Source organism: Pagrus major, chromosome 2, assembly GCF_040436345.1.
Source record: "Pagrus major chromosome 2, Pma_NU_1.0".
NCBI lineage: Eukaryota > Metazoa > Chordata > Actinopteri > Spariformes > Sparidae > Pagrus > Pagrus major.
In genome coordinates this window covers 28,106,742-28,130,596 of record NC_133216.1, presented here as the reverse complement: position 1 = coordinate 28,130,596, position 23,855 = coordinate 28,106,742, and the positions used below count along the sequence as shown (strand labels likewise).

At 41.2% G+C, this 23,855-nt stretch overlaps 1 protein-coding gene across 1 annotated transcript; it reads left to right on the top strand.

Moving 5' to 3' along the window:
* Positions 1–8,584: 8,584 nt before the first annotated feature.
* farsb (phenylalanyl-tRNA synthetase subunit beta) lies at positions 8,585–23,316 on the top strand. Its single transcript, XM_073482898.1, has 18 exons — positions 8,585–8,681; positions 9,150–9,205; positions 9,465–9,619; positions 9,923–9,995; positions 10,137–10,252; positions 11,275–11,425; positions 11,516–11,624; positions 11,823–11,893; positions 11,989–12,050; positions 12,667–12,718; positions 12,841–12,902; positions 13,173–13,380; positions 13,486–13,566; positions 13,888–13,980; positions 14,369–14,486; positions 14,933–15,085; positions 21,735–21,882; positions 22,329–23,316. Exons 1-18 carry the CDS (start codon positions 8,624–8,626, stop codon positions 23,098–23,100), a joined length of 2,538 nt encoding a protein of 845 aa, XP_073338999.1. The 5' UTR covers positions 8,585–8,623; the 3' UTR covers positions 23,101–23,316.
* Positions 23,317–23,855: the final 539 nt, after the last annotated feature.

Genomic DNA, 23,855 nt, shown 5'->3' with positions numbered 1-23,855 from the left:
TAGCTTCTTTGTCTGTAGGTACAGGAGCACTTTAATGGACCTGCATCATTTGATAACCGTTGCCACAGGCCAGTTCACTTCAGCTGTGTAAATAGCAGCCCCAGGTTGTAAAAAGTTAGAGTGAGGATTGTTGTGAGGTGACAAAGATTTTCAGTTCTGAAAACACATGCTGTTATAAACTGTGCCCTACTTGTCTACATTTCGTTAGTGTAGAAAAGTTTCTACCAAAAGAAATATATCAAAATGTGCTTATTTCTATGTACAAATAAACAAATGAGTATATGAGCTAGTGAGCATGCTCACGCACATGACACATCCTCTTACTTGTTGAAATCAAAGCTTATTAGTGAGAACAAAAGACTCAAGAGTATATTTTGTCATTTATATTTACAGTGGTGTCAGGCGTTCAGGCTGCAACATCCAAGCGCACCACAATGGAAAGATGACTTCCGGTATATCATTTCAAAATAAAATATTTCAGCGTGTGTTGCGATACTTTGAAGAGGGCTGTTGCACATTACATTTCATTCGTATTTATGACAAAACAGTGTTGAACATACTGTACATACATTAGGTAATTATCAAATTTCGCCCAAAAAAATACATTTAGCACGGACGTACATAACCTCTAATGAACTGTAAAACTGTCATTTTGTCATTTGAACAGCACTTCCGTTTATTCCCACAACTCTTAGGTGAAAGTAACAATATGAATGACTTTAGTGTCTCGGTGACTCTTTATTCTCTTTGGCGGGCGACTCTTACATTTTCACCTCAGTCGACAACATTAAATTAGCTGGCAACTAAATATACCGTTCCACAGTTCATTGGTGACCTCACGAAATAAAAGCCTCGTGTTTTCATTCAGAATTAAGAATAAAGTTCTTTACTCTGACGCGTCTCTGTCTATCCCGGGGAAGTTGACGCAACGGCAGCATCACCCCGCACATCTGGGTGTCACAAAACGGCACCGAAACGACAAACTTACCCGTCAGTGTCTCCGCCCGGGTCACTTTATCCAGGCTGGAGCAGCGGAGAGCCGACTTTCAACCTCTCGGTGTCCGAGCCCTGTTCGAGACAGCTCTGCGCATGAATTCATCCACCGGCTCCCTCATCCAAACCTTCATGTTGCGGAAGTGACACGCGCGTCGTGTTGTTGTACGAGGATGGATGGAGGGTGGGCGGGGGGAGGGGGGGCATTCCCTGCATCATGATTGGACTCGTCGAGGTGGCGCGTGCTAGGGGCCGGGCCAGACGGAAGGAGCGCTCGAGGTGACTGTAGGGCTTATGGCTAAATGAGCAGGAGGCCACGCGCACGGTGCTCACACACAGGCACACGGGGTCCACAGTCACCTCCATCATGTTTTAAGTTAAAGGACAGTCAGTTAGGGCTAAATCAGGGGAACAAAGAGGATGTTTTATAGGAAGCACTGCGGTTACAGCTGTCATATGTCGAAATCATGCTTCACAGATTACAGCTCTTGCGAAAATTATTAAACATTGTGTAACATGTGGAGTTTTTCCTCAGGTTCCTCAAAGTTTACCAGAGTGGATTAAGGGTGAGATCCAAGTGGGGATCCTGGACTGAACCCACATCATGGGGCATTTAGTTGAATAGATGAGTCATGGTTGCAGCACAGTTACAACAACATTCTGTGCATCTAAATTTTGTGTGTAATTATGGTCTTAATTTAAGCATATAGTGACATGACTGAGACATCTACTCCACTGGGGGAGTGCGTCAGGGTTCATCATGACTCGAACAATGTATAGTTTCAGACTTTGCAGAATATGGGCCTGCCCTCAATCGCACAGGACTGGAAAAAAGAAAACAAAAGACACTACTCATCCAATTCTTACTATCTTGTCTTGACACAGAATTGTCACATTCATCTATATGTTATAACTTGAGAAAAACTTGTCCTAAAGTGTCTTTTATTTTTCTTTACAGCTGACCAAAGTTAGGAGAATCTTCTTCTCTGACCCAGATAGTGTAATTTGTGAAGCCTCCACCCAGTCAAAAACACACACACACATGCAGGCACATGCACCGCTGGGATACTGAACTGTCAAAACATCTGGATTGTTTGAAAGAAAATGTTCATGACACTAAAGGGCTTTGTGAAAATGGACCCTCTCATATGTAATTTGATATATCTATTGTAATGGGAGTTGTTGAGGACAGGAAGAGCATTTGTCATCCAGATTTTCCTGGGGCGAAATGAGTGGATTTGAACTGGCAACCATCTGATTGCAAGCCTGGAGGATGCTGATGCATGAAGTTATCTGGGGTTTTAAGCAGAAGAAATAGTTTGTCTGAGATAAAATACTGTAATTTCTGAAATGTCTTTATTCTGTAATATCCATCATGCATGATGAATACTGACTTCTCTCTGTCAAAAAATTTGACTTGTACATATAGGTTGTTGTATTGTTATAGACCTGAGAGTAGCTATGAAAGTGTGCCACTGGCAGTGTGATGACTCACTCTGCAGTGTCATGCAGAGGCAGTGTGATGTATCTAGGAGACAGAAAGACAAGCAGATGGCAGATTCACCAACAGACTTATTACTGGTAAGATGAAGTGGTGAAATGAGACTTGCTGCATATGTGCTGCACTTTCTCATCTGGGTTGTAATAATAGTGCTTATTCCCAGGACTCCCCCATCTCATTGCCAATAGGCGAATATGGTTAATTCATTATTTCTTGATTGAAATGCATCAATCATCCCTTTTAATCACTGAGAACAAAGTCAGGTGACTCAAGCAGATTGCTTTAACTTTATAATTTAAATGCCATCTGTTTTTTTAGCTGTCTTGAATCACAAGACCTATTTTCTCATTAGGCTATCTCCTCTAGGCATGAGGGAAAATATTTAGCATATTTTCCTAATATGCTAAGATTTTTCATTTAACTCATACACAGAAATAATCTATTACATGATGTGTCAGAATCCGTTCTCAGGCAGGTCTTTGGTGCTATTCATGAAGGCTTGTTCTTCTGAATAACTCCCTTAATACAGTCTGCATCATTAGTTCAAGCACATCCAGCCCTTGTTGCCTTCTAATGATTTGCTTTCTTTGAATTCTATGTGCATCTCCAACTCTGTTTCTTGTGTTAAATCCTTGAAAACTTGGTTTCTAGGCAACTTTTAGACACGCTGGATAATATCTATATTCTATCTGGCCTTGAACACTCCACTGAGATTGCTCTCCTCAGGCACACGTATAACGTTTGAATGCATGTTGATTATGTTGACGGCACCTGATCCACTGTTACTCAGTATTAGTCATGTATGTGATATCCCTGAGGTGTTTCTGATGTTCATTGAGAGTATTTCTCAGATAAATAATTTGATTTTGAAGTGTTTCACAAATAACTCCAATGTCATCGGCCTCCCGGTCAATGTGGTAGTAATGACAGTATACTTAACGGTATTATGTCATTAATGTCAAGGAGTGATATTAAACAATTTGTTTGATATAACGTCTCATTAATAGTTATAGTAATAATATCTGTATTTGGATTTTAAACTTTCAAGACATTATGCTGCATAGTTTCTGTAAAGCAAGTGCTCTGTTTTCTTTTCAATCTTCATTTTCAAATTCTTTTTTGCAGTACTGGAGAGCACTTTGTAAATTATTGTTTTTAAGGGGATAGTTAGTGACAATATTTGTGTTTCCATTAAAAGACTCAATATTAAAGGTGCACGGTGGAGTTTCCTTGCCCATAAAGTTTACATTCAGTATCACTCACAGAAATGCACGGTGTATTTCTGAGGTATACCAAACATGCTGAATGCCTTTTTATTCTTCATTAAACATTTGACACATCTGAAACGTCATGTTTCCTTTCCTCCTGTAGCTCATTGATGTTTGAAATCATTTTTTCGGAAATGTGTATGTGCAAATAATGCAAACAAATGCAAAAAAAATAAACTGATCAGCCACAACATTAAAACCACCTGCTTATATTCTGCAAGGTACTCTTGTGCCGTCAAAGCAGCTCTGATCCATCAAGAAATGGACTGAAGACCTCTGGGGGTGTCCTGTGGTGTCTGGTAGGGATGGGTGACCAATCTGAAAATAATACCAATACTCCCTAAGCCTTCCCTATGTTTTCTTTATTTGTGTAAAAAACGTTTTATCCATTTGATCCAGTGATGTAGGTGTGTATTTGCATATAGAGCGGGGAAGTGAGATCTGACCACAAGAGGTCACTCAAGACGCATTTAATGTCAGGCTCTCTCTCTCTCTCTCTCTCTCTCTCTCTCTGTCTGTCTCTCAATTCAATTCAATTCAATTCAATTCAATTCAATTCAATTTAATTCAAAGGGGCTTTATTGGCATGAAAGTTTAACAACAATGTTGCCAAAGCATCTGTCCAAACACTCAGACAGAACACAACAAATAACAACACAAACACAACACCAAGATTGATTTACATTAATTATATATACAGTATATACAGTGTGTGTGTGTGCATGTGCCTGCGTGTGTGTGTGTGTGTGTGTGTGTGTGTGTGTGTGTGTGTGTGTGTCGGTCACTCACTGTCCCTCAGGTTGTGGCATGTTGACACATATTGGGCAGCAGATATGCCCTGTCTCCTTCTCCCAGGAGTATTTTTAATTTTGAGAGGTCGTTCAGCTCTTTGAACTCTGAGATTACAGAATTGAACTTAAAATAAATGTTCCTCATTTCGTTGAATGCTTTACATTGTAGGAGAAAGTGCATCTCTGTCTCAACCTCACCTGTCGAGCAGTGACCACATGTTCTGTTTTCTTTTGGTTGCCATGATTTTTTGTGTCTTCCTGTTTGGATTGTCAGTTTGTGGTCACTGAGCCTGTACTTGGTGAGGATCTGTCTCTGCTTTCTATCTCTGACAGTAGAGAGATATTCTGCTAATTCATAATCTCTTTTTAGGGCTCTCTCTCTCTCTCTCTCTCTCTCTCTATGTCTCTCTCTTCGGCCTAAGGTCAGTTTGGGGTTGGTTATTTTGGAGACCCCCACAAAGTTCAGATCATAACTCTGTGAAAACTCTCCAACAGCCATGTGAGGAAGTTAAGTGGGCATCAGGAGACCAAATGGAAACCTGGTGACATCCAGAAAGTGGGACAAACAACATGTTGGTTTTGTGTACTATAATCATGTTCCATGACAACACAGAGATTCGTGTGCTATGGCCTCTGGCACATTATTGTCAAGTGGCAATGTTTCCTGTTGCAGCAATGAAAAGCCAAACGAATCCATAATAGCCGAACAATGCATATTATGATTTTTTTTTTCATCCAGTTTGCTTTGTGTATATAACTAGAAACATATCCCCACAATAGAAACAAAACAATAATAGTTGTGGCTCATCCTACAGTTTAATTTCTGTGAATTTCCTAATGCAGCCAGAAATCATGGCCAAAACCTCTTCTTAACTCTTTCCTCATCCTTCACCTGATTGTCGTCATGATCTCTTTCATTGGCAGAAATCAGCGGATTGTGTTGGGGCGTGCTGGGTGGGGGTGCCAACAATTAGGTCATTCAGAGCTGAAAGCCTTAAATGAACGTCAATATTATAGGTCTATAGCCATTAGATATGGTAAAATAATAAATGATGTGTATGATAAACCTCACCACAGCCCACTCCCCTGTATGTAATTCTCTCTTGAGCCCATGTGATGGTGCTATAGTAGCTTTATAATGTGCAAGAATAAACACACACAATAAATGTTCAGCAGGAGAGGAGAAGCAGATACATTATAATGATAGTACTAATTAAATATATTATAATTTTGCTTTTTTGCTCAGATATTACAAAATAGTCTGACTGGGTGGGATACCAGCGTGCCTTCAGGCTGAGGTTCCAGTCTGGTTTAGAATGAAATGTTTTTATTCTGTAATTTGATCTAGAGTAGACTGTAATGAATAAAAAAAAAAAAAACAGAACAAAACAGGGAACCATTAAGTATTTAGTCTAACCAGAGGCACACAGAGGCCAGCTGGTTTTCTAACATACAGTCCCCTCCAAAACTATTGGAACAGCGAGGCCAGTTCTTTTATTTCCGCTGTACCCTGAAAACATTTGGGTTTGACATCAAAAGATGAATATGAGACAAGAGATCAGTATGTCGGCTTCAATTTCCAGGTCTTTACCTCTAGATCTGTTAAAAAACGTAGCACCTTTTGTTTGAACCCATCCATTTCTCAAATGAGCAAAATAATTGGAACATGTGACTGACAGGTGTTTTTTGTTGCCCACATTACATTGATTATTCAAACAATGAATAGCGCTGAATGTCTACTCTCAGTTTCAGCTTTGGGTTTTGCCCTTGCAGACTGCATTTATAGTTAAAAAGGTGCAACCAACGTGAAGATCAGAGAGCTGTCTAAGGCAGAACTTCGCTCCACTACATCCGCTGGCTGGCTGGTACCGCCATGGCTGAGAGCAAACAAAGGTCACACAGCGAAGTCACGACTCTTCTCTGTTCTGGCGCCTCAGTGGTGGAACGAACTCCCAACCAATGTCAGGACAGCAGAGTCACTCGCCATCTTCCGCAAAAGATTCAAGACTCACTTGTTCAGACTTCACCTCGACCCCGCAGAGCATGACTCTGATATATTGTGGTTTCTTTCTTGTGACAAATGTACTTATTGTAAGTCGCTTTGGACAAAAGCGTCTGCTAAATGCCCTAAATGTAAATGTAAATGAGAAAAGCAAGCAATTTTGAAGTTGAGAGAAGATGGAAAATCAATCAGAGTTAAAGCACAAACATTGGCCGTAGCCAGTACAACCATTTGGAATGTCCTGTAGAAGAAAGAAACCACTGGTGCACTCAGCAACACGACGTCAAACCAGTAGACAAAGGAAAACCTCAGCAGTTGATGACAGAAACATTGTGAGAGCTGTAAAGAAAAACCCTAAAACAACTGTCAGTGAGATCACCAACAACCTCCAGAAGGCAGGAGTGAAGGTATCACAATCCACCGTTCACAGAAGTACAGAGGCCACACCAGAAGATGCAAACCACTCATTAACAAAAAGAATAGGAAGGCCAGATTGGAATTTGCCAAAAAGTAAAGAGACGAGGCTCAAAAGTTGTTGGGACAAAGTTTTATGGACTGATGAGACAAAGATTAACCTTTACCGAAGTGATGGAAAGACTAATGTGTGGAGAAAGAAAGGATCTGCTCATGATCCCAAACACACAAGCTCATCTGTGAAACACGGTGGAGGTTATGTCATGGCTTGGGCTTCTTCTGGGACTGGCTCATTGATCTTCATTGATGATGTAACACATGATGGCAGCAGCAAAATTAACTGAGAAGTCTACAGAAACATTTTGTCTGTCAATTTAAGAAGAGATGCAACCAAACTGATCAGGAGATCCTTCATCATGCAGCAAGACAGTGACCCAGAACACACTGCCAAAACAACCAAGGAGTTCATCAGAGTAAAGAAGTGGAAGATTTTAGTCTGGCCAGCCAATCTCCAGACTTAAACCCTATTGAGCATTTTACCTGCTAATGAGGAGACTGAAGGGAGTAACCCCCGAAACAAACATCAACTGAAAGAGGCTGAGGTGAAAGCCTGGAAAAGCATCACAAAAGAAGAATGCAAAGGTTTGGTGATGTCAGTGGGTCGCAGGCTTGATGGACTTATTGCAAGCAAAGCATTTGCAACTAATTACTGTATATACATAATTTATCATTTCCAATCATTACTTTTTAACATGACTTTAACATGAGGAGAGGAGGGAGAGAGTCTCCCTCATGCAAAAGGTAAATATCAATATCGACATCTGTTAGTCGATCAACTACGTAACCTCACTTGCTCAATTTTATCATCAAAGTATACCTGCCAAATAAAATGATTGAACCTGACTGCAGAAAGATTAATTTAATAAGTCTGGAACTAATCATTCATCTATATGTAATAAGTCGAGCAAAACTCGTCCTAAAGTGTCTTTTATTTTTCTTTACAGCTGACCAAGCTGACCAAGTTAGGAGAAGCCTGAACTAGCAACAACTTCAGAAACCCCCCAAAGTGAAACACGTCTCTCTCTACAATGACTTTTGTAACAATCAAACAGTGCAAAATATTTTTTCAAATAAAAAGTCAAAACGAGAGGAAATGTCTGTTTGGCTTGTAAAGTTTATTAGTTTAGTGACCTTCGAAATGGCTTTTGTGTGTTTTTAAAAATCTAAAGTGTCTGTTTTTATGCCACATCCATAAGAGGAGAGGATATCCATGATAACGAGACACTGAGGAATAACATTATCTTTATTTATGTCAATTTGAAAAGGAACACCACACTATTTTTGTAGGCCGACACATAATCACATTCTTGACATATTAAGCTTTAATGTTATGTCTTTTCTCCTTAGAACCCATACATGCACTATATTTTCTTATTAAACCATATGAAATAAGACATGGTTATTATCTCTTCTCTCTTATCTTTGGCTAAAACAAGAGACCTTATTTCAGATTAAATTAATTACGCTGTAGCCACAAATGATTTGTGGATGCAATGTTTGTAACGGAGTTGGTTTTCGCTCAGGCACCGCTCTAGACAGCTACAGCCGGCTGGAGGGTCCTTTTCCACTGTGCTGAGGAGGATTAGCAGCCAACATGCCGACTGTCGGAGTAAAAAGGGATCTTCTCTTCAAAGCTTTGGGCAGAACATACAGTAAGTCATATTTATTACATATTCAAGTGACGGACAAATTGTCTGCGGGGTTATTAAATGTCATTTTAGCTCTGAAAGACAGAGAAAGTCAGAGTACTGCTTGAACTCATTAGCCTGATTGTTAGCAACACAGCAGCTGCTCACGAGCGGCTGACTTTATCTGGGTTTGCTAAAACAATCTTGAATGACAAAAATAAAACTTTTTAATAGAAATTCGTACCAAATACAGAATGTGTTATTAGCTTATTCCCTCAGGAATTTATTTAAATAAGAAAGTAGTCTTTGTCAGTGCACTGACATCTCTGTGTTGGATGTCAACGTGATTGCATCATTTCCCCCTGCGTCTGTCATTTAAATCTGAGCAGTCTGCTGTCCAGTAGCAGCGATGGGAACATAGTAGCCAGTAGTGACTGACTTAAAGCTGAAATAAAGCTGTTTTCAATAATGGCTGTTTGCTTCTTGTTTTAGCTGATGAGGAGTTTGACGAGCTGTGCTTCGAATTTGGGCTGGAGCTGGATGAAATTGTGAGTAAACGACATCATACTCAAACTACAGTTTGTCCTATAATGTGTCCCATTTCCTAATCACAACAGACCATTTCTGATGGTGTACATTTTGACTTTTTAAAGCAGAAAAAAAAAAACTGTATATGATAATGTCAATCATAACAACTGACAAATCAAAATATCAACTGTGAGAAAGGTCTGCTAGTCCACGTGTCAGAAACATCCACTGAACTATGACATGTATCGCTAACAGAACTGTACTCTCACCCCTTTGCAGACCTCAGAGAAGGAGATAATCAGCAAAGAGCAGGGTGACACCAAGGCATCAGGAGCGTCTGACATCATCCTGTACAAGATTGATGTACCAGCTAACCGCTATGACTTGCTGTGTCTGGAAGGGCTCGTCCGTGGACTGAAGGTCTTCAAGAACAAGTGAGTGGTATCTTCTATGAACTGGTATGCTGCTGTGATTGCTACGATCTAAGTGAAGGGTGATTACTAAATACATGCCAAGGTTTCAGAGAAACATAACAGTATAATTTGGCGCCCTTCTCCAAAGTAAGGAGGGTGAACATGTTAAGGAAAAAAAAACGTATGGTTTGATGGCATTAAAACATTCTTGTGGATGAAGGCTTTGTTCTTGGCTGTGCTTAAATACAAGGTGCTTGTCCATTATGGGTGTAATGCATGCAGACTGGCTTCACTGTTGCTACAGAGATTGTACTTGTGTTGCAGGTTGGAGGCACCTCGTTACAGACGTGTCAGCCCAGCCAACGGGGAGCCTCAGAGGCTGATTATTACTAAGGAGGTTCGTGGTAACATTCATAATTTATTGCAAACAAATAGTCTGTAATCTGAAGCTGTCATTGGTTTAGTTTATGAATCAGATAAATTGGAATATTGTCATGGTAACCACTTCGTTTGTTGCTAATGTGTTTGTCCTGTGCAGACGGCAGCAGTGCGACCCTATGCTGTGGCAGCAGTGTTGAGGAACATCACCTTCACACAGGAGCGATATGACAGCTTCATCGAGCTGCAGGAGAAACTCCACCAAAACATCTGCAGGTCAGACCAGCTGTTACACTTATACATCTTCATACCTGGAATACCTTCGGTCTCCTTCAGCGGAGTGACGTCACTCAAGAAGTAACCCGCAGGAAATGTGGTTACTGTCACTTGTGAAACGCTTTGACTTAAACTGTTTATAGTCTTTGTTCCGTGAACCGGCCTTGTACAACCTGAAAAGCTTGAATTTGTTTCCAGCACTTTATTTAAAGCGTCCTTGGAACAGTTCACATAAAACTCCAAACAGGATGTGCCTGTTGATTTTTTTGGTCACTCGAGTTGTTATACTGACAAAGTAATTCAATGAAAAATCCCAGCCAAGTGGCGTTTTCTGAGGCGTTGCCGCGACTGCATCTGCACAGGTGTTATGGAGCAGGGAACAGATGCATAAAACTCTGTAGATCCACAACTGAAACTGTGTACACACAAAGACAGAAATATGAACATGCATTATTTTCATCAGATTTATAAACTTGTGCATACAAGCTTCATTTCCACTCCCACATCTATCCATGAGTGGATGTAGGAATGTCCTTAAACATCCATTTGTGTATCAACACTTATGCTTGCTCCAACATTCATTAGACCTACAAGAACAGAAAATAAGAAGCTCAGTACAGATTAACCGTTTCATCAGCAACTCAACAGTAGCAGATCATCTGTTATTACACGAGACTGTTACACAAGGCTATGCTAATCTACTGAGCTGCACCCGCACGTTTACCTGTAAACCATTGTCGCAGTGATATCTCAACGATAATTATTAAATGTTAGAAGGATGATCAATAATTAATCTATAGAGCTGAAACAAACACAAAGTGTTGATTTATTCATTCAACTTTGTAAAAAACCTGTTCCTTAAATAGTTCTATTACTCTTGTGATCAAAAACATTGATTTGAAGCTAAATTCTGAGACTTCTCTGTAAATAGTTTTCTCATAAACATTTGATTAACCCTTATCAATATCAGGCTTAAATTAACAACTTCTGGCTATTTCCTCCCTACCGTTAACTGTGTGCAGGAAGAGGAGTCTGGTGGCCATCGGGACCCATGATCTGGACACCATCTCTGGTCCTTTCACATACACAGCCAAACCTCCTGGAGACATCTGCTTCAAACCCCTCAACCAGACCAAAGAGTACACAGCCACCCAGCTCATGAGCCTCTACAAGGTGAGCAGTTAATTGGCTGGACGTTGGTTAGATGAGTCATTTGTCTGTTTGAGCACTGCTAACCTGGTGTTTTTCTTTTGACGCATATAGACAGACAGCCACTTGAGGCATTACCTTCACATTATTGAAGATAAGCCTGTATACCCCGTCATCTATGACAGCAATGGTATTGTCCTGTCCATGCCTCCCATCATCAATGGTGGGTACTGTCTCTGTCTTCATGTGTATGCCGTCATTTCTGGCTTAGTTCTCTGCTTATGCTGCACACAATAGATACTTTATCAGTATTATCTGACTTACCAGCTAGCAAATTTAAATTGTTACATGGAAATTAACTTAAAGTGCCCTCTGTCTTATATTGGTAAACATCTATTTTTTTTTGTAAAATTTTTTTCAGGGGACCATTCAAAAATCACCCTAAAGACAAAGAACGTCTTCGTTGAGTGCACGGCCACAGACCTGACCAAGGTACAACTGACAGGAGAACACAGAAATCTTATTATATGTTGTTCAGTCAGCGTTATTAAGGAAAGTGGATCTAAACTCGACCTTGTTCTCTACAGGCAAAGATCGTGTTGGACATGATGGTGACCATGTTCAGCGAGTATTGTGCACAGCCTTTCACGTAAGTCACATATCCGTCTCAAATGCTAGATTTTTATCTCCACAGAGAAGGACAGTAAATTTGAATCCAGCTCAACATTTTGAGGCGGTGCTTCACTGCCCTCTGTGGTTTGAGAACTCTATGCTTTTGGGCCCTTTAGGCTATTCTGTGATGTCACAGAAGCTGTTTTCCATCAGCTGTCAATGCATCAGCTGGACCTAATTTTAAAGCCTTTTTCCTTCATTTTCCAGATTCAAAGATTTAATGTACTTATTTACTTATAAACTTTCTGTGGGCTTTATCTCGCTGAACGCGACCATGCTTTGACAACGCTGATATGGGTGTGGCCCTACCGTGAACGTACAGTAAAGTGTCTATATTTCCAAGTGTGTTTCATGTTTTTTGTTTGCTTTTTTCATCTTCAAACAGCATAACTTATGCCCAGCTTTAACCAAATCTAGATAACAACAATCACTTGTCAAATACTAAACTATTCTTCTAAGACTTCTAATACTCATTTTTCTTATGGAGTCTTTGTTATATGTGCTATGTTCAAGATACTGAAGTGCAACATATGACTGGAGTGTAAGAATATTACAGTGAGGTTGATATTTTCTTCTGTTTCTTGCTCTTTCAGGGTAGAGGAGGCTGACGTGGTGCACCCAGACGGCAAGACCTGCAAATACCCAGTACTGTATTCACCACAATTTATTACAATCTTGTACTGTCCTTTTTAAAATGTGTTTAAACGCAGTAAACCTCTTGTACTGTCTCCTAATTCTCTGCTCTTATCGCCTGGTTTGTGCTTTAGGAGCTGGCTTACAGGAAGGAGAAGTTGTCGAGCGAGTTCATCAACCGAAAAGTTGGCATCAAGTAAGTCATTTGGACCTTCTCTGTATGATAGTGACAGTTAACACTTTCGTCACTTTTTTCCCTTGAACATGTCTGAGTAAACACAAGGACTTACCAGTTTGAATAGGCGCACCTGTACTATCCGACACTCTTGTACAGTAACCCTGCGACTTTAACAAAAAATTACAACAAAATATTAATATATTGTGTGTTAGAGCGGCACTGTACTGTGATAACAGAAAAATGCATGATGAGAATGATGATATTGTTTATTTTGTCTTCTCCTGACAGTGAGTCAACAGAGAAAATCGCCCAGCTGCTGACCAGGATGTGCCTGCTCTCCCAGGTTACCGGTGTCGGTGATGAGATTGAGGTGGAGATCCCGCCCACACGCTCAGACGTCATTCATGCTTGTGACATCATGGAGGACGCGGCCATGGCCTACGGATTCAACAACATCCCTCGCACCACACCGCGCACCTACACCGTAGCCAACCAGGTGCCTGGGATTTGCTCTGCATGTTTGATTTGTGAGCAACTGAATATCACTGTATGTCATAAAATATTGTGTATGGTCTTATATATTTGCTCTGTATGTTCTCAGTTCCCACTGAATAAACTGACAGAGCTGTTGAGACAAGACCTGGCAGCTGCTGGATTCACAGAAGCTCTTAACTTTGCCCTGGTAAGAGAAAGACAGAAACATTGATGCAAATGCTTTTCCTTGAAGTGAGCCTGTGCATCTTTTGAGGAAAAAATTACCAGAGTTGCTCTCACAAACGAAAAGCTGAATTCATAAGTAGTCAAACGCACCATTACTCAACTCAAAGCATGCAGGGGTTTGCTGCTACAGCCGTAGTTGGTCTGGTATGGCCAGTAGCTTATGGTGCCTAATGTTAGCTAATAGTAGTAACGTTTGGGCAAAAATTGCTGTATAATCGATAGTACAAATATTATAAATGTAACATGGTCTCGCTTTAAATGTGTCCCTTCTCTCTCCCTGTAGTGTTCTCAAGAAGATATAGCAGACAAGCTTGGAAAGAAAATTGCAGACACCAGAGCGGCTCATATCGCCAACCCCAAGACAGCTGAATTCCAGGTAAAGAAGATTATGACCAATTCTTTAAGTAAAACTCAACAATGCTTTAATGTTTGCAGATTAATATGCACTGGATATAATGGGAAAATAATGTGAATGTCGCAATATTACTTTTCTGTGAACAAACGTGAAAATGTTGACATTAAATTAAGGAATTTATACATCTGCTGTTAGGTTCATTTTTCTCAGTCAAAATTATTGTCATAAAATGAGAGGTTATTTAAAAATGGGGAAAGTGAGGAAAGTAATTTTAGTAAAAAAAGATATTCATGCAGAAATGTTTTGAAAAGTAAAAGTTGTAGTGTTATTTCACCAGAAGAGGGCACTCTTCTCCTCTCTGAAATGCTGTAGCTATGCATCAGGCGTCACAACTCTTTGTCGCCACCAGGTGGCGCGCACTACCTTACTGCCTGGCCTGCTGAAAACCATAGCTGCCAACAGGAAGATGCCCCTTCCCCTCAAACTGTTTGAGATATCTGACGTGGTGCTGAAGGATGAGACCAAAGGTAGGCGTCTGCATGTGTGACGTGGAGGAAGTAATCATGTAGTCTTACATATCACACACACAATGTACCGTACTGTTCTGTGGCTGGTCAAGATGTAATTTGACAGTGGGATTGCAAAATAATCAGGTAACTGAATATTTCTGTTTTGGGTTGAAGAATTTTCTGAAACATCGTTTGGAGTTACCAGGATGTTAACTTATCTCTTATAATGATTACAATTATACACTTACACACTTAATTTAATCAAGTTTGGTAGAGCTTATCAAAGACAACCGTGAATATAAGAAAAATACACTGTAACAGTTTCATCTTCATTATATCAGACGTGGACCCTCACGGGCAGATGTCTTTTTGATAAAAACACAATATTGATATATTAGTAAGTTGTTGGTATAGTGCCGTCCATAATGTCCTTATCACTCCCTCCCTCTCATCCCACCAACCAGATGTCGGGGCGAGGAACAGCAGACGTTTCTGTGCCGTTTACTACAACAAGAGTCCTGGCTTCGAGGTGATCCATGGCCTGTTGGACCGAACCATGCAATTGCTGGAGGTGAAGTCCGCCCGTGGGACCGGCTACCACATCCAGGCTGCAGACGGTAAGAAACCCTGAGAGGGATGGCTGTGTAAACCAACATTCAGGGCTCTAGGAATGTTCTTAAGAGCTAGCTTCGCTTAAGATTGGATATATACTGGGAGAAGGAAATACCTGTGGTACAATTTAACCCCTAGATTGATGATGGAACATGGTTATTTACTTGGCAAGCGGGTGAGCAAATGAATCTGGTTCACATGAGGTTAAAAGGCAGGAATTGTTGAGATTGTATAAATCCAGTCTATAAGTAGCAGCGACTGCATTGTTTTTGTTTTTTTACCAGGGTGTCATGTACCCTGTTTTATTGACAGGGCATGGTTTCCATGGCAGTGACATGCACAATTTAAATTTAACACAAAATTAGCTGGCAACATGGGGGGTTAGTTAGATTAGATCAATGGAGGGCATAGACAAAAAACTTGGTTTACAAGATAAAACATCTGTTAATCTGTTAACATCTGTTAATTGAACTTATTATTCTTTTGATGAGATAGTTCTGATGAGCTTCAAAGCTTAAACAAGGTCATAAATGCAGCTGTAAACTGCTTAATCACTCTGTGTAACTGGAGCTAGACAGACCAATCAGATTCATTATTTAACTATTATTAACTTATTGCAGATACATCGCTGTTGGTGAGCATGTCAGCTGAGAACAAGATTTGTAGGTCGTGGTATCTCTGCAGCACTACAGCACTTCATTCTAATGCTGTTTATTACACATTTTTTGACTCGAGACGAGCAAATTTAGATTCTGAGTTTCAGCATTCTGGTAATGTTAATATAGAGTTGTGCAATGTAGAAGTGAATCAACCCAAAATGTGTCCGGATATTGTATTCACTAAACCACTGGTTCACCTGTCATTCATTTCAAAACTTCGGACTTTTATGCAGCATTATAAAGAGCCCAAATCCACACAGTTGTAGCTGCCCGTTTGTCTGAAGACTAGAATAACTAAAATCAAAATGTGTAGTGTGTCCACTCATCCTCCCCCACTTCTCCAGTCTCATCTGATGTTGTCTGTTACTGTCTCTGTTTCTCAGTAATGGACACAAAATAACACTAAACAGATGTGGCCTTGAGTCAAAATGACTGATGCCAACATCACCAACAGTCACGCAAAATGTCATCTAAGCATTATTTCTGAACCTCCAACTAACTGACCTCCTGTATTCAGCAAAGTCATTCTGTTAGTGTGATTTGATGTTGTGCATTTTTAAAAATCACAACTCATACGGTTTAATAAAGGAGAGGAATGAATGAAAATGACGCAATGTTAAAGAAAGTGAGAGAAATTCCTACTGTAAGATTCATCCCTTTATCCAGATCCACATCAAAAGTTAATGGGGTCTCTTGTGAGCTGAGACCAATCTTTTATTCAAGTTTCGCTGGAATCTCTTCTGTAGTTTGTGTAATCCTGCTGACGCACCAGCCAACCAACAAATGGACACGTGTGAAAGCATAACCTCTTTGGTGGAGGTACAAATGTGTTTTTCTCATTAAAAGCAATGTCATCATCACCGCAGCCTTCATAATTCCAAGTGTCTATGACAGTTGTGCAACATCCCTTTAGAGTTGTAGAGTTTTAAGAGGTTTCATTGTAGACGGGAGATGATCAGGGAAGTACACAAATAGAAAACTTTACAGGGTTATGGTAAAATGTGTTTGACAACTTGTTGTATACAATGATTTTATTTGATAGGTTTTAACCCATTTGAACTAGAAACCCCTGTAAGAAAACAGACAATAACAAGCTATGAATGACCAGATGTAAATTTTAGGTCATGGACTCTGACTTAAATCTACGGCCCCTTTCTGAGAAACTTGCTCTTGTTCCTCCCTGAACCACATTTGACTGTATTCCATGTACTTCCTCTGTTCTACCTCTAAAATTACTAACAACGTCACCTTGCACAGATAAATCAGGATAACTGTGTTCAGTCAATGGGGGAAACCAATTAGCATTGACGTTCAGTGTTCTGTCATCATTCTGCTTAATACAAATCAAAGATGTCGTACCAGCACTCGTGGTTTGCGGGTTGTGGGCCAAGAACTCGTTTCAGATAACTTCCCCGTGTCTCTAATGATGAAATGCATCTGAGTAACAGTGCAAGTTTTCAAAGGTTTTCTCCTTTAAGTCATCATAATGAGATGAGTGGGTCAAGTCATGTTGCATCAGCACTCCAAGACTGTAACACTTTGATAAGCTTCAATCTGAAACGCTGTTTTGCACTTTAATGGAAAACAACAATCATGTAAACGGAGAGCTGGAGAGAGTTTCATTTTCACAGCACTTACATTAACCAGTAGTGACAGGTGACTGGAACAATAACACATGCAATGAAGTTGTTTAAACTGCAGATAAAGGTATGACTCAGTAGTGTTTCATCTCGATAAGGCATCTGATCTGTTCCTGTGAGATGAGTGATCAGAAAGGTTCGACTAAAGGCTCTGTAGCACTGTACAGGCCAATCTGTATCCATTTTGGCCCCCGTTCTCCCAGAGAGACTCTCATACATCATTTGAGTTTTGGATCCTCTTTCCATACTTCCTCTCTCACACTCCAGCCTCCTTCTGGCTTGCACGCTCCAAGGTCACACTGCAGGATATCCACTCTGGCTCCGTTGGCCCATTCAGACTGCAAATCAATGGGCTCAAGTATCAGTGAATGAGAGCAGTGAGGAGAGAGGAAGGCAGACATGGGAGCGGAACAAGGCATGAGATGAGACTATAGAGGCAGGGGGTGGGTGGAGGGGGGGTGACAGGAGAGGGACAGAAGAGCGACAGAGTGACGGCTGGAGGCGTAAGCAGGAAAGGCTATGAGAGCGTGTAAAGTCTGCAGTGTGGGAGAGTGCACGGGAGTCACGTCACCCACTGCAGTGCTGAGCAGCGAGACAGACTGGCACATACACACCCACCCACGGGTGCTTAGACTGTCCATCTGACAGGCACACACACACTTAAAAGGGAGCTGAAATGGACATGCTCTCACTGTACGCACTAATGCACAACACACTGGACACACACACTCCCACTCAGTCTATCCTCTCTGCTATTTTTCAACACTTTATGCACCATTAGCCTAATCCCTCCCGTCACATATGCCAGTGTGTCCTTAACCCCATTACAAGGTCATGACCCCAGTCTAAGAGCTCACCTGACTCAGACACACAACGTCAGGATGCATCCGTCAGCGGGCTGAAACAGCACTACAGATAACTCGCCATCACTCCTGGCACACACAGAGTGAGTGGCTCAGGGAATACATGTCAGCTGAGTTTCCTCCACTCAGCGGGGAAGCAGGGATGAAATAACGAGTCAGGGGATCCAAGTGGAGGAAGGAACCACTTAAGAGACAGATGCCTGTGTTTCACTTAACAACTGTGTCCAATGCACAGTCTTGGCTTGTACATCCTTTGTTAGGAAGGACATCATGTTCATGGGACTCCTTTTTGTTCAGTTATTGACGCTAAGTGTTCAGCCTATATGATTTTTTAAGGTTTGTACTGATGCTTATAATGTTTATTTAAACCTGCAACAGAAAACAAGTTGTCAACAACCTTTAAAGGTGTGTAAATGATTCATACTTGCCAAAAGTTTTGGAATTGCTGCAATAGATCACCTCAGCTGGCTGCCGCAACACAATGGTAGCAGCATAATCCTTTGTAGCAACTCTGACTGTCAAAGTTACGTCCACTAAAGGTGCTGACATTACCACTGACAGTCTGAGGTTGTTATTCCTGACTGACAACGTTACGTAAACAATTTCTACGGAGATAGACCTTTTTGTTAGAATGATCGTTTTTGGAACCAGAAAAACCCAAGTCTTGCACAAGGAGAAGTCTTGTGTGAGTCAGAGTTGGAGAGAGGAGTTTGGAGTTTACCTACATGAACTGCCAGCAAGAATATTTTCCCAAAGTCACGGCTGAATGTGTAACTGATGTTGACAATCTAGATGAGGAAACAACTGTAACAACTCATTTCACCCGTTTTCAGAGCGAGACTTCTCCTTGAACAAAACCTGTATTTATGCTTACAGAAAGGATCTTAGTATTTAACAAAAAGGCTTTCCTATGTGGGAATTGTTTCTGTAATGTTGTCAGACACTTAGAATTACAAACGTTGCAGTCTTAACAGGTGAGTCGATGCTGCCAAAACTTGTAAAAATAGGACCCAGGTTTAAAAGTACCATGAATATCCAGTAGCATAATATTCACTTTCTTTTAGCTCTGTTTTTGGTCTCTACCAACTTGTAAGGGAACAATCAGATATTTATAAATATAAAATATAAACACAGTGATGCAAAATGCATATATTCACCAGCTAGCCCATAACTGTGTCAGTGTGGTGCTCAGTGCTGAGCAGGTAGTGTGTTGTGGGTTTTTATAGAAAACAGCTGCTGCTGCGGCAGGAAAAATGACGCTATGGGAGCAGTGACAATGAACCTAAACAGTAAAGTTTCAGTAGGACAGATAAACAATGAGCTAAAATTCACTATAAAACTCTGTAAAGATGCAGATCCAGGTGCTAATTCTTTGGAGGTTCGACTAGAGGGGCCTTTTCACATTGTTGTCACACTGTCACCTGATACATTGTCTCTACTGAGTGATTACAGCTGCGTTATAGGATAATTCTCTTTATTTACAACTTAAGTCTAATTTTAGTAGTTTAGGCCATCATACTTGAATTTTCTTTCATAGAATTTGTCAACAATAACATCCTTTAACTGAGCGGTATGACTGCTTGTGTTTTTTCCACGTCAAACTTTGTTTTAGGGATGTCATTGCATTCCTGTATCTCGACTGTTACTTTGGTGAACACAATAGAGATGATGTGCAAAACAATGAAAACAAGACCTGGAATTAAACATATTCATTTACTCTTTTCAGCATGAAAACTCAGACAACCATAAATAAGACCCACGACATTGAAGCCCGTACTAATAATCCTTAGGCATCCCTGATGACTAGTAATCATTTTATGCATGTCAGCAGCTCCTTAGTGCAGTATGAGGCATTTGTTGCTTCAGTTAGGAGCAGTGTGAATTCTGTGTCCAGTTGTCTAAAATAGTATAAATCCTTTGGCCCAGTGATGGCAACACCAGCCAGTTATATTTCAGTTATCTGATGCAACCCTCTAAATCTCCTTTCCACTGAAAGCTTTGCTGAAAGTTGGAGGAGAGTGGGCGGAAAGTGGCCCGGCTCAAGTGTAGGATTTTCATTGACTGATTGGTTATTTAAGATGTACCGGAGCTATTTATATAGTTGCCATGGCATCCCGTTCATGGTACAAGTGGATGACGTGTGAACCGACGCAAGCACATTTCAATTTAATACACCTAACTGACACAGAACAGGCAAGTGAAATGAATGGTACTTATTTCAGTTAAAATGTCCCTGCCTTAGCTGCCATCTCACACACACTCAGACACACACACATATACGCAAACACACACACGTGCGTTTGAAAGTACAGTCCATGTGTTTTCCGAGCCTTCATACATAGTGATGAGTGAACATCTAAGCAGTGGGCTCTGGAACCTATTAGCAAGGCAGCGTGGGAAGAAGCGGTGCACTATGGGAGAATGCCATGTCTGTGTGTGTGTGGGGGGCTGTTGTCATGGCAACCCCTGTATCTTGTTAAATCTCTGACAAGTCTGTCTTTCTGTCCGTTTGCATGTCAGTGTTTTTGAACAAAGTGAGCGAACGCCTCTCACACTGACATGTGTGTTCTTTCATCTGACTGTCGATGGAGGATTTTTATTCCTGCTGGACTGAAGTGACCTTTACACTGACACACAGACTGGAGCATCAGATTTTAATCAGAGGGAGAAATTTATCTGAAAGTGACCCAGACAGATAACTTAATTATGGTCAAATAGCCTGTGGAGGCAGTTGCTTTAGAGTAATGACTTATGACATTTTCATATAAATGCTTTGTCAGTGGTGGATATTTAATAATCTTATTCCCTCTCCAAAGCTTTTGATTTTGTTTTGTTTTTAACTTCTGATCAAGCTTTCCTTGGAAAAATGATGTGGTGCACAGGAAGTGATACCTTATATGATCTGAGTTTGTTTGGAATAAATTAATGAAGAACCAATTGTTGGGTGTAGGTGAGGAAATAATTAACAAGAGAAAATCTAGTAACAAGAAAGGCAGCACGGTACCGCCCACACTGTGATTGACTCATAATCTCTGTAATATGATGTGCATAGTTAAGCTGAAGGCTTGACACAGAGGACATCATCAATACTTAGAGAAAAATAAATGCGTCTGCAATAAAGTGCAAATACATCTCGAGTGAGCATGTTGCAACGATATAGTGGCAGAATCATGATCCAAGAACCCAGAACAAACAGATGGCATGTTACATAGTAACATGCTGGTCATAAATAGTTTGCCAGGGTACAAACAGATTGCATTCAAATGGAGGTGATAACTGTTGATTTACAAAGCAAACTGCAAGAGGATGTGATTTGTGGTCTGTGCCCTGACAGTCTGGGCTTTTGTAAGAAAAGAAGAAGTCAGCTCCAGGTGTAGGTGTTATCCACTAAATGATCTGTCTCTAAAATCCACGTAAACTGTCTTCTCACTTAAAGCAATGATTCATTTCATATTCATTCATATTCCTCTCTGTTTACTATTTTTGTCTCAGATTCCACCTTCTTCCCCGGTCGCTGTGCAGAGATCTTTGTCTGTGGGAAGAGCGTAGGGCGTCTCGGGGTCCTCCACCCAGACGTCATCAACCGCTTCGAGCTGACCATGCCCTGCTCAGCCCTGGAGATGGACCTCGAGCCCTTCCTGTGATTTCACCTTCCTAAACTTAAACCCTTGCTCAATAATGCATAGTTTATATTCTCAGGTCAAAACAGAAAGCAATGAGATTCACAAAGAAAATATAAGAGGCTTTAAATTTGTTAAAAAGATGACGAGTGTTTGGTTTTTGTGGTTGCATGTGCGGTAGATGATCTCTTTAGCTTGTGCATGAGAAAACTAAAGGACCAAACTGCAGCATTATGTGGAGCCATTGTGTTTTATATATCGGTAACAAGGCTGTTTTTACTCAAGTCAGAAGAATTAAAAATTAACAAGACTCCATTGTGTTTGTGACGTGAATGGTGTGCATCTGTGTGTGGGCTTGCACATGCATGCCTGTTCTTAATTTAGGTTACTTGTGCCTTGGGGTTGGTGCATGGCAATTAAACTCAGTGACTCATTACCTGTTGCTTTGTTGCCTTGGTTCTTCCAGTGGCTACACTGCTGAAACCACCCTCACACACGACGTCCCCATGCAGGAAGTCATCAAGCACAAGTGCCCCACGCAAGACGAATCCCCGTCCTCCCGCCCAACTTCCACAAAAACTGTGTTTGGTGACATGAGCACGCCAGCAGGCCTTAAAGCGCTCAATGATTTTCTGGCGGACAAAAGCTACATGGAGGGCTTCGTGGCGTCCCAGGCTGATACTGCAATGTTCGACGCCATCCCTTCTGCTCACACACCAACCCTCTGCCACCTCAGGCGCTGGTATAACCACATCAAGACCTTCCAGAGGGAAAGAGCCAGCCTTCCATCAGCCAAGAGTCAGTTTGTCCTCCCAGCTACTTCACCCACCTTGACAAACAACACCAGCGACGATGAAGACATCGACCTATTTGGCTCAGACGACGAGGCCGAGAGCGCGGAGGCGGCAAGAATCAAGGAGCAGCGCCTCGCCGAGTACGCCGCCAAGAAGTCCAAGAAGCCTGCTCTTGTCGCCAAGTCCTCTATCCTACTTGATGTCAAACCCTGGGATGACGAGACGGACATGGGCAAGCTGGAGGAGTGCGTCCGCAGTGTCAGCATGGACGGGCTGCTGTGGGGGCAGTCCAAGCTGGTACCGGTGGGCTACGGCATCAAGAAGCTCCAGATAAGCTGCGTGGTGGAGGATGATAAAGTGGGCACGGATCTGCTGGAGGAAACCATCACCGCCTTCGAGGAATATGTTCAGTCTGTTGATGTGGCTGCCTTCAATAAGATCTGAATCATACTAGCACGGAATAAATTCACTGAATGGTACCATCTGATGTTTTCTGGTCTTGGTTTAAGATAAGTGATGTAATATGAAACACAACTGTTCCAACGTCCATGTAATACAATAACCGAAGCTCAGGTCCTTCATTTTAAAACACTGTTTATCCTTTCATACAAGTACAAAAGGTTTTTGCCTTCAGACATCAAATAAAGCCATTCGAACTTTTGACTGAGCACTTTGAATTTCTTTTGTTTGTTTGTAGTGAATGTTTTCATCAGGTGACAAATGCGACTTCGACTGTATCTGTTGACCCTTTACTGTCAATTCAAAGGGAAATGGTTGCAGCCAGTAGCCTCTCATGTGAAAGTGAGCTGTGCAGATAACAAGCCATCTTGTAAATTCAGTCTGACAGGTGCGCCGGCATTCCTTCAAACTCTACTGTAGCAAAGGGAGGTTAACTCTTTCATTACTGCTCAGTCAGTCCTGAATTTACAGTAACCAAGCCCATATGGTGCAGCTGATGGCCTGTTCTAACCTGCCAAGTGATATGACTAACACAAGAACAGGTGCTATTGAAGTGAAGTTGCCATATGTCAGTTAAACTGGTTCTGATAGGGTTTTTCTGACTGGTATGAGCTTGTCTGGCTTGAGGTGGGGTTCCCCCATCAGAAGAGAATAAGGAAAGACTTGCATGTGCAGCTCCTGAAATACACAACACAGCAATAAGACAGTGCTACAGCCTAGACTGCACAATTTAAACAATG

Coding starts and splice junctions, on each gene's coding strand:
- farsb (XM_073482898.1), top strand. CDS start 8,624: ATGCCGACTGTCGGAGTAAAAAGGGATCTTCTCTTCAAAGCTTTGGGC. Junction 11,426..11,515: donor AGCTCATGAGCCTCTACAAG/GTGAGCAGTTAA, acceptor TGACGCATATAG/ACAGACAGCCACTTGAGGCA. Junction 12,051..12,666: donor TATTGTGCACAGCCTTTCAC/GTAAGTCACATA, acceptor TTGCTCTTTCAG/GGTAGAGGAGGCTGACGTGG.